Source organism: Salvelinus namaycush, chromosome 3 (genome assembly GCF_016432855.1).
Source record: "Salvelinus namaycush isolate Seneca chromosome 3, SaNama_1.0, whole genome shotgun sequence".
NCBI lineage: Eukaryota > Metazoa > Chordata > Actinopteri > Salmoniformes > Salmonidae > Salvelinus > Salvelinus namaycush.
The window spans coordinates 74681909-74693033 of record NC_052309.1 but is presented as its reverse complement, the minus strand read 5'-3'; the positions used below and the strand labels follow the sequence as shown (position 1 = coordinate 74693033).

Sequence of the window (11125 nt, the reverse complement as noted above, 5' to 3'; positions counted from 1 at the left end):
TGCAACGCTCTGAAAATAGGTTTAACTGATTTATTGCATTGTAACTATTGTATAACGGCAATGTTTTTAAAGTAAGTTTGTTTAACTCACGTTTTGGTATCAAAGGCACACATATCTTTCCTAGTCCAAGTTCTCTCTAAAATAGTTAAATCTGTGTGGTGTCCATCTGCTGTTTGAATTTCTTTCTTTAGTGTCTGTCTGTTCAGAAAGGATGCAAAACGGAGATTCACCACAGAATAACGTGTTAGAATTTTTGTTTTCTTGACAATATTTTCATTCTTTTTCATGGCAGACAAAAGTCAAGTGTGCTCAGTATGGGTGGGATTGGAAACAGGGATATTAAAAGGAGTGAGCCTATCCAAAAAACAGGCTTTCAACTTCTGTGAGATGAGCTGCCTGAGCTTGGACCAGGAAGTGTGTGTCCTAGGCTGGGGAGATCAACATGAGACTGAGGTACTGGTGGGGTCTGTGAATGGCACAGTGAAGACATTTAGCACAGAGAAGTGCATCTTCGCTGAGACCAGACAGTGTGGGGAGAGCACCCAGGGCAGGTTCACAGGACTTGCCGTCACAGACAGTGCTCTGATCACGTGTGTGGAGACAGGACTGCTGAGGGTCTGGAAGGAGGTCAGCACAGACACAGTTGAGATAAATGCTGGGACGAATATTTGTCGGATGCGACAGAATCCCACGCAGCTCAACCAAGTGGCCACAGGAGGGAAGGAGAATGGCCTAAAGGTCTGGGATCTGGAGAGTCCTGAAACACCAATTCTCACCTCCAAGAATGTACGTAATGACTGGCTGGACTTGCGAATGCCAGAGTGGGTTAGAGACATGGCCTTCATCCCAGACTCCGACAAGATCGTCACCTGCACAGGTCACCACCAGGTGTGAGTGTATGAGCCAGCCTCTCCCCAGAGGCGTCCGGTTCTGGAGGCTCATTTTGGGGAGTACACCCTCACAGCCCTCTCCCTCCCTGCCAACCAAGACAGTGTTGTAGTGGGCAACACACATGGAGAACTCGCCATCTTAGATTTGCGGAAAGGTCTGGTGCGTGGGTGTTTGCAGGGGCTGGCAGGAGGAGTGCGGGGGCTGCAGTGCCACCCCTCTCCCTCTGGTGGCTTCCTGTGGTTTGGATTGCTTTCTGAGAGTACACAGGCTGGAGGACCGCTCCCTACAGCACAAGGTGTATCTAAAGTCACGACTCAACTGTGTGCTTTGTCCAGCAAAGATCTAGAGCTGAGCAGTTCAGCAGTAACCGGAGATGTGGAGGAAGTGAAAGAAGAGGAAGGGGAAGTGGATGAGGTGTGGGACACTATGGAGATGATAAAAGACCAGGCTAAGAAGAGAGCAACAGAAGAGGAGGCCGTAGTTACAGGTGTAGAGAAGACTACGAAGAAAAGAAAAGTGGTCAAATGACCCACAGTGGAGAGCTTAAGGAAAGGGCTGTGCTCTCTATGAGAAACGCAGAAGCTCTAGAGGTCTGCCAAAAGTCTGTGTTGCGGATGTACAGACTGTTTTCCTGTTGAGTCTGTACTGCAATAGCTGTAGTTTTCCTATTAAAACTAAACTCACTCTGGAGTTGTTTGCATGCCCTTCTATACCAACTTCCTTGAAATGTAGCTAACATAAATAATATATATATTTATTATTATTATTACTATTTTTGGCAACAAAAAAGTGTATTGAATGTACAATATCCCCAGGGCTATTACAATATTTCATAGAACTCTGAACATGATTGGTTCTTGTAAGTGTGTGTGTGTGACAGTGAGAGTGCAACGCCCCTAATAAAACGACCGATGACGTCTGATTAAAAAATAAAAACACAGCACAGAGTTGTTAAACCCAGAGGCGCAACATCGCGAGACTTCCGGGAACGCTTGCGAAACAGGCAATCGATCAGGCAGGGGTTTGTGGTTTAAAAAGTCAATAAGAGAAGTGAAATCTAAAGGCACAATGTAGATTCGAGGCGATGTCTTAAGTAGTTGAACATGTTATTACTCCAACCTTGTGAAAGTGACAAACTGACACGTTTTCATTTTCGTCATAAAACAACTTTAAGGAGTGCATTTGATTTTGACGACCTGCACATGCGCACAGGCGCGAGACGACCGTTAGACTATATGGCGTTTTCTACGCATGAGTTTAGCTAGCAAAGTCGCCATGACATCGCCTACGAGTGTGATCGGGGATTTCTATTGGAGAAGCAGTTTTAGCCTTTCTTCATACTGTACTGGTTTTGACCGCAGTGTGTTGTGACTGGACCGAGAATATGACACCTGTTGGCCAGGCAGACACAGACAGTTGGCAGCAAGTAGGCCTTAATAGCAGTAGGCCTAAATCGTCTGTACCTATTAAAAGTAAGGACATACGCTAACGTTAGCTCGCTAGCTTAAATGGCGCTAGCTAGATAGCTAATTTAACTATAACGTCTCAACATAGAGGGTTGACTAGCTAAGTTAGCTAACTACCAGTAGCAAGCGATCCATGGTCAGGTCACTCTAGCTAGGCTAATAGTTAGCTAGCCACGTTAGTTAGCTAACACTAGCCAGCTCGAACTGATCGTTAATGTTAGTTATTAAAGGGAGAATCTGGGATTGTTACATCCATTTTTGTATCCATATTTTTAATTAGTGATAGTATTAGATAGCTATTTACTCTTGAAGAATATAACTCATACATTTATCATGAGCTTAACATTAGTTAAACTGCTTTACCACATTCAAACCCAAAATTGTATAAGCATATATATTCTATTGTTTGTAAACAATGTAAATTTAAACAAACTGTATAGCTGCAAAACATGGTTAACATTTGTATCTAATGGATGGTCAGTCCTGGCATCCATAGCTCCATCTTTGAATTTGAGAGTAGTTACATTTCTTCAGTCCCATCTCTCAGCTGTTTATCAAAAATGTGTCCCGTTAACTAGTATTATTATAAGCCTATCCTGTTCTGTATAATTTTGTCATATATTTTCTCCTTTCATTATAGAAGGTCGAACTTGCAAAATGGCTAGACATGACAAACTGTACACATGGATGCGGTATTTGATGTTGCTGCTTTGTGTGATACTTGTTGTAAGTAGCTAAATGTTGCCTAGCTAGCAAACAGCCCAGTTGAACTGTGTCTGTGTTTGAAATGCAAATAATGAACATTCTTCTATAATCGATAATGTAAACTGTTCTTAGCTAGCTATAGAAATATAGTTGCCCTCTCATAAAACCGAGGTTTGTGAATGCATTGCAAAAGTCAAACACACAGAAGAAGACAGCAACTGCTGTTGTTGTCATTGTAATATTACCTAGCCTGAGAAATCCATCTGGCAAAACATAGAAGAAAAAAAACAGGTCCATAACAACTCAAATGCAATTTATTAACAGATGATAAAAAAAAAAAAATGAAAGAACACCATCATCTTTCTCTCCCCTCCAGATAAGTGGCTTTGTGCTGCTGGGGCTTGGCGCATGGATTAGATATGGAGCAGCTACGTTTGTGGATGTCCTGGGCTCCTACTCGTCTCAGCTCATCTACATCAGCTACATCTGTATTGGTATGGGCTCAGTGCTGTCTTTCACGGGTCTCATCGGCTGCTGTGGGGCTTGGAAAGAGAACCGCTTCTTTATCATGCTGGTGAGAGACAACAGTTGTGCAGTCAATTTCAAGGCACCAGACAATAATTGTCTTACTGTGTTATACTACTGCAGAGTTGTAAATGTCCCACTCTTTTCCCCCTGCAAGCTTCAATAAGAGGCAACATTTTCACTATCTCTGCATTTTTTGTACCCTGAACAGTTTTTCTTCATCGTGACAATGCTATTTGTTGCTGAAATCATTGGGACTATTTTTGTCTTGACGTACCGGAATCTGGTAAGAATAAATGAACATGCTGGCATCTGTATCATCAAGTAGGCGAACCTATATCATAATTTAGAGCCCTGTAAATTAATGAATTATTTGTATGATATAGCCTAGCCAGGCTATGCCTTTCAATAAGCTGTGATGTCTATATGTGACAGGTTAGCTTAGTGGTACGTGATGCAAGCAAGAATTCCCTTATGACTGCCTATATGGGCCCAGCGGCAACAGACCCAATCTCAACAGCATGGAACACAGTCATGGTCAAGGTGAGAGGCTCTAATGGGGAAAGGTCCAAATAGGCTTGGCTTTACTATTTGGTTCCTTTGACCACCAGAGCATCCCAGACAGTAGTTATTACAGCTAATGTCTTTAATGTCTTTATTGGTTTTTCATCTCTTAGTTCAAATGCTGTGGTTTTGAGAACTCGACTGTAGATTTCAAGGGCTCTGTGTTCAGTACTACCACGGGTTTGAACTACCCTAAGACTTGCTGTGTGAACAAGACCCTTGCAGACTGTGACGGTATCACCATCACTCCAAGTCTGATCCAACCACAGGTAACCTAACCCAGTGCCTCACTGCACTATGTTGTATCAGTCTGTGCTCTAATGCTGTAAAGCCTTAAGCCAAATGCCCCCTGTGTGTTTCCCCCAGAGCTGCTTTGGTAAGGTCATCACAGTGATCAGAGAGCAGAGTGTCATCCTGGGATCAGCAGCTGGCTGCATATGTATGATGGAGGTATGGTATGGGAGAATCTCAATCGGTTTTGCTTGACTCCTCGCGTCGTCTCCTCTGTCCTCTCCTCACCTGATGAAAAGATGGTGCCGAAGAACATGGCTGACGTTTTACATTCATTCATTCAACCAATTGTGTTATTTTGTTAGTTGTTTTGTGTAACTTATTTTTTTACTTATTGTGTACTTGTTGCTGCTACCGTCTCTTATGACCGAAAATAACTTCTGGACATCAGAACAGCGATTACTCATCGCGGACTGGAAGAAACTTTTTCCTTTAACGAGTCCAACAAGAAGGAAATCCTGCTTTCACTGGAACAGACCCAGACCTCCGCTTTTTGGGTGAAGAAAAGACGAAGGAAAAGGGGCCGCAGATCGGGCAGCCTTCTGAGAATCTGTAGGCGAGCGAGTAAACTCCCACTGCCATCCGTTCTTCTTGCTTACGTGCAATCATTGGAAAATAAAATTGATGACCTACGATTAAGATGATCCCACCAACGGGACATTAAAAACTGTAACATCTTATATTTCATCAAGACGTGGCTGAACGACGTTACAGACAATATAGAGCTAGCGGGATTTTCCATGCACCGGCAGAACAGAGACGCTACCTCTGGTAAGAGAAGGGGTGGGGGTGTGTGTCTTTGTCAATAACAGCTGGTGCGCGATGTCTAATATTAAAGAAGTCTTGAGGTATTGCTCGCCTGAGGTAGAGCACCTTACCTTATGATAAGCTGTAGACCACACTATCTACCAAGAAAGTTCTCATCTATATTATTCGTAGCCGTCTATTTACCACCACAGAACGAAGCTGGCACTAAGACCACGCTCAACCAACTCTATAAGGCCATAAGCAAAGAAGAAAATGCTCACCCAGAAGCGGCGCTCCTAGTGGCCGGGGACTTTAATGCAGGCAAACTTAAATCAGTTTTACCACATTTTTACCAGCATGTCACATGTGCAACCAGAAAAAAAAAATCCAAGACCACCTTTATTCCACACACAGAGATGCATACAAAGCTCTCCCTCACCCTCCATTTGACAAATATGACCATAATTCTATCCTCCTGATTCCTGCTTACAAGCAAAAACTAAAGCAGGAAGTACCAGTGACTCGCTCAATACGGAAGTGGTAAGATGGCACGGATGCTAAACTACAGGACTGTTTTGCTAGCACAGACTGGAATATGTTCCGGGATTCATCCAATGGCATTGAGGAGTACACCACTGTCGTGACGTTGTATTGATTAATGTGACGACTGCTGCTCGTCAAATGATTAAAAGTTTATAATTACGTGATTAAATGAATCGGGCAATTATTAACTCATTAACCTGGCGCACCATGTTAAAGTTTGGATATATTTCCCAAATTAACTCAAAGAATATCAGAATATCGATTTTACAACAGTCGCTAATCAATCAATTTCCTCTACAGTCTCATTCTGAACGTCGCATAATCCGGGAATCTGCACAAACCCGAGTCTCACCAAATAAGTCCGTACCACACCAATTGAGTTGATTATTTATTTGCTAACAAGCTAAAATTATAATATAAGATACACATACACAAACACACAGTCTAGGCTATTGATTAGAACTTAGTACGATAAAACAGGTCCCTAGCGGGCCAACACAATATGACGCGGGTTACACAAAATGGGTATTTCAAAAGAGAGAGAGAGTGCACGAGAGAAAAAGACACTTGGGTGCATTTGTCAGCTATGCTTATTTTAACCCTAACCTTGCCTCGAACTGCCGCTCTTATGGGTCAGAATATAATGATGTAATTACGTGTTGAAGGTCTCAGATGGGTGTCTCTGCGTGGACCGGATTCCGACTTCTCTGATGACGGTCCATCTTCGGTTACCGGGTGTAACTCTCTGTTTCTCCTCACGATGTCAGTGTCATTTCTCTTGGTGGTCTGTTTCCTCACCCTTGCTCTGAAAAGTGGTTTTCGGAGGAGGGCTAATCAGCCGTGTGGATGGTTCCAGCATGTGAAGGAAAACAGTGTAGACACAGAATTCCTTGGAGAGTGGTGACCGGGTGGTCCTGCTTGAATTTACCCCGTTTAGATACAGCTACTCGTCCGTAACATAGGTTGTTAAAAGGTTCCTTTGTCTTCTTCAACCTTGTGTTGCGTTTTGGGTTTGCTGACCACTCAGACCTTGGCTGCAGCTCAGGGTCCCTTAGTCTAATATGTTAATTCTTAACTCATGTTTTATACCCTGGGGTCAGAAATGGGCGTTTCCGCCTTTAGGGCAATTCTCTGGGCATACCAAGTTACGAGGCAAGGTCTGGATTTTACTCAGATCCAATTTAGACAACTCACATTTCATCTTTACAAAAACATTCTCTTTGATCAGGACATTTTCCACACAACATACAATATGCAAACAGTAGGCACACATAAGGAAAACTCTTAAAGTTACAATGTTTTCGTTATACCGTCGTCCTTTAACTTTTAATAACATTAAAAAATATATATATATTTTCATATTCCATCTATCGTCATTACCACCATTGTGGCTGACGAAACCTATTGTCCCAAAGTCCATTTATTGCATGTTCTGAGGCCGGTTCTCCATAGTGACAGGACAAAGGAATTTTGTCTACTGCCTTAAGATTTACAATGGGCGTGAGGTGTCATAAAATCCCCCCATCTCCATACCTCTCGATCTCTTCCCCTCTGGTGGGTGTGAGAGATCTCTCTGTAGGATTGTGGTCCACGGTAACCTGACCCGAGCAGGCCAGTCATGACACCACCTCAGTCAATGGCTTCATCAATAAGTGCATCGACGACATTGTCCCCACAGTGACTGTACGTACATATCCCAACCAGAAGCCATGGATTACAGGCAACATCTGCATTGAGCTAAAGGCTAGAGCTGCCGCTTTCAAGGAGCAGGAGACTAATCCGGACACTTATAAGAAATCACGCTATGCCCTCAGACGAACCATCAAACAAGCAAAGCGTCAATATAGGATTAAGATTGAATCCTACTACACCGGCTCTGACGCTTGTCAGTTGTGGCAGGGCTTGAAAACTATTACGGACTACAAAGGGAAACCCAGACGCGAGTTGCCCTGTGACGCGAGCCTAGCAGACGAGCTTAATGCCTTTTATGTTCGCTTCGAGGCAAGCAACACTGAAGCATGTACGAGAGCACCAGCTGTTCTGGATGACTGTGTGATAACGCTCTCGGTAGCCGATGTGAACAAAACCTTTGAACAGGTCAACATTCACATAGCCGCTGGGCCAGACAGATTACCAGGGCGTGTACTCAAAGCATGCGCGGACCAACTGTCAAGTGTCTTCACTGACATTTTCAACCTCTCCCTGACCGAGTCTGTAATACCTACATGTTTTGAGCAGACCACCATAGTCCATGTGCCCAAGGAAGCAAAGGTAACCTGCCTAAATGATTACGGCCCCGTGGCACTCACGCCGGTAGCCATGAAATGCTTTGAAAGGCTGGCTGGTCACAGCATCCTCCCGGACACCCTAGACCCACTCCAATTCACATACCGCCCTAACAGATCCACAGATGACCCTAACGCTAAACCTTTTCCCCCTCAGGAGACTGAAAAGATTTGGCATGGGTCCCCAGATCCTCAAAAGGTTCTACAACTGCACCATCGAGAGCATCCTGACCGGTTACATCACCGCCTGGTATGGCAACTGCTCGGCATCTGACCGTAAGGCGCTACAGAGGGTAGTGCGAACGGCCCAGTACATCACTGGGGCCAAGCTTCCTGCCATCCAGGACCTATATAATAGGCGGTGTCAGAGGAAAGCCCATAAAATTGTCAGAGACTCCAGTCACCCAGTCACTCTGCTACCGCTTGGCAAGCAGTACTGGAGCGCCAAGTCTAGGACCAAAAGGCTCCTCAACAGCTTCTACCACCAAGCCATAAGACTGCTGAACAATTAATAAAATAGCCACCGCACAATTTACATTGACCCCCCGTCCCTTTTGTACACTGCTGCTACTCGCTGTTTATTATCTATGCATAGTCACTTCACCCCTACCTACATGTACAATTTACCTCAACTAACCTGTACCCCCGCACAATGACTAGGTACCGGTGCCCCCTGTATATAGCCTCGTTATTCTTATTGTGTTACTTTTTATTATTACTTTTTATTTTAGTCTACTTGGTAAATATTTTCTTAACTCTTCTTGAACTGCACTGTTGGTTAAGGGCTTGTAAGTAAGCATTTCACGGTAAATTTCTACACTTGTTGTATTCGGCGCATGTGACAAATAAAGATTGATTTGATTTTGATTTGACCTCTTTTTAAAAAATGTCAAAAGTAATCGAGGATAGAAGTCGAGGAGAGGAAACGTGTAAAAAAAAAAAAAAAAAAAAAAAAAGTGCTTGAATGAAGTGACTCTTTCTCCACTAGCTCGTCATCAGGCAGATGACGTTTACAGAGAAGGAATCGCAAAATACATGTGTAAAGTGGTAAAAATACAAAAAGATTAGTAATGTAGAATTTTTAAATCTGTGCATGCTTTTCCCATCTGAGTAAACAGCTGATTCAAAGGGGGCGTGGCAGATTTCAAAACACTTCGCAGAGGATGCACTTCAGTATTCTTTGCCAAACAAAGTAATTGAGGAAGGGCGCAAACTCCTCTGTTCGCTTACTAACGAATTTCAACTGTCCTTAATAACCACTTATCGGTTTCCGGGTCACGGAGGAAAGGAGGAAGAGGAGTTGAGGAGTGGACTTTTGCCCAATTGAGAATCTCCCTATGAGTTACACTGCTCTCTCAAGTTCTTCTGGAGAACTTTAACCTCTCTCAGACCCAAGGACTATTGCTGAAAAGAACTGCACTTTTTAAAGCATAGTAATGCTTTTTCTACAGTAGCTCACCATTAGGACCTAAAGAGTATTCTTAGTTTGATAGCTATCTATTCTATAGCAATTGGTTGCTGAATAGAGAATGTTGCTTGGCTTCAAGTCATTGTTTTCCTGTCCTCTCCTCTTTGCAGTTATCCTCCATGATCCTTGCCATGGTTTTGTTTGTGAAGTTGGGGCTCATGAGGCATCCATGGTGAAGCCAAAGGGTCCATCCACACCTGGAGGACACCAACAACCCACACAGGCAACAATAAAGTTCTGCTAAATTATAAAAGTTTGTGTGTTTTCCTTAGTTGAAATTGTATCTGTTATTTTGGTTATATTAAAAGTTGAATATATTATTTTTAAAGCTATGTACTTTGTTTTCACTGGGAATGGGAAACCTAGTCAGTTGCACAACTGAATTCATTCAACCGAAATGTGTCTTCCTCGTTTAACTCAACACCTCTGAATCAGAGAGGTGCAGGGGGCTGCCTTAATTGATGTCATCGGCACCCAGGGAGCAGAGTGTTGGGGGTTAACTGCCTTGCTCAAGGGCAAAAATGAAGATTTTTACACTTTGCCAGCTCAGGGATTCAAACCAGTTTCCTTTCAGTTACTGGCCCAATGCTCTTAACTGCTAGGCTACCTGCCGCCCCGATGTTATGTTAAATTCCAACAGAATGTGTAATCTGCAATCGTCTCAGTTTAATTTTAGTGCTCACAAATATGACAACAGCACCCTCATGTGAAATGATTAGTTAGTGAAGTGTAGAGAGAAGACATTTTTAAGGTGACTTGATATGCAATAGCTGCTTCTATTTAAACAAAATAGCTGATTGATGTAGATCTATTTTTTGCTTTGATTATGTTTTATTTATTTTTACATCTATACATCTATTGTCACTATTGTTCATAAGGTGTAGAATATGTCTTATTCAAAAAGTGACACTTGAAGGCCACATCTAAAATCCCTGTGTTTACAGGACTCTGTCCACATCACAAGGGATTTTGTGTATGACTTTGGCTTCCTCATGCTTGATCAATCTTTATTGGAAGGAGATCAACAACATGTACTAAACAGGCAAACATCAGAGTTAGACATTACAGTTATAGTGTTCACCATAAAGTTGAATAATACTGTAACCTTGCTGGTTGAGCTTTAGATTAATTCCTAACTGAATTAAAAGGGTGATCAGTCCACATATTGTACAATAATTTCAGTGATCAAATGGAAAGAAATGGGGGTGTTTACTGCAGCTGGTTATAAGGTACCACAGTGTTGAGTCATAATACCATAAAACGGGGAAATGTTTACAATTGTTTTTCCACATTTCATTTTCCCCATAGGGGATTTTAGAAACACTTCAAATAAGGGTTGTGTTTCGTGAAGGTTTACCCTGGCGTGACGTTTTGATAAATGTGTAAATCTCTCTAGGACAAGGTCACTTTTATCAATAACCTCGCATGTATTTACCTCGCAAAAATGAAACGCTAATAAGCTGCTAATGTGGCTGTCATAAAGAACTACAAATGCCATGATGATCTGGACGAGAAGGTAAGAATCTCTGGATTAACTATCTAATGTTAGTTAAATGTAGTAATTCATAAATTGGCTATATTTCTTTTAATAGACAATTCAGTGAACTGTTGTGCAAGTTTTAAATTGACACAATAACTGT

The 11125-nt window shown here is 42.5% G+C and overlaps 1 protein-coding gene and 1 pseudogene across 2 annotated transcripts; both read left to right on the top strand.

The window, feature by feature from the left end:
* The first annotated feature begins 285 nt into the window (after window positions 1-285).
* LOC120044591 lies at window positions 286-1419 on the top strand (annotated as a pseudogene).
* Window positions 1420-1894: 475 nt separating this feature from the next.
* LOC120044589 (tetraspanin-16-like) lies at window positions 1895-9810 on the top strand. Of its 2 annotated transcripts, XM_038989260.1 has the most exons (8): window positions 1895-2363; window positions 2998-3083; window positions 3439-3636; window positions 3799-3873; window positions 4023-4130; window positions 4265-4420; window positions 4518-4601; window positions 9596-9810. In XM_038989260.1, the coding sequence occupies exons 1-8, from the start codon at window positions 2276-2278 to the stop codon at window positions 9659-9661; spliced, it is 861 nt and encodes a 286-aa protein (XP_038845188.1). In that variant the 5' UTR covers window positions 1895-2275; the 3' UTR covers window positions 9662-9810. The 2 variants fall into 2 exon arrangements, with proteins under 2 accessions (XP_038845188.1, XP_038845189.1); XM_038989261.1 differs by lacking the exon at window positions 4023-4130 and having other exon boundaries at window positions 9596-9723.
* The last annotated feature ends 1315 nt before the right edge of the window (window positions 9811-11125 follow it).

Bases quoted from the DNA above. Each gene is read 5' to 3' on its own strand.
- LOC120044589 (XM_038989260.1), top strand. From the start codon at position 2,276: ATGACACCTGTTGGCCAGGCAGACACAGACAGTTGGCAGCAAGTAGGC. The intron at 3,084-3,438 runs GTAAGTAGCTAA...TCTCCCCTCCAG, and splicing joins TGCTTTGTGTGATACTTGTT to ATAAGTGGCTTTGTGCTGCT. The intron at 4,421-4,517 runs GTAACCTAACCC...TGTTTCCCCCAG, and splicing joins CAAGTCTGATCCAACCACAG to AGCTGCTTTGGTAAGGTCAT.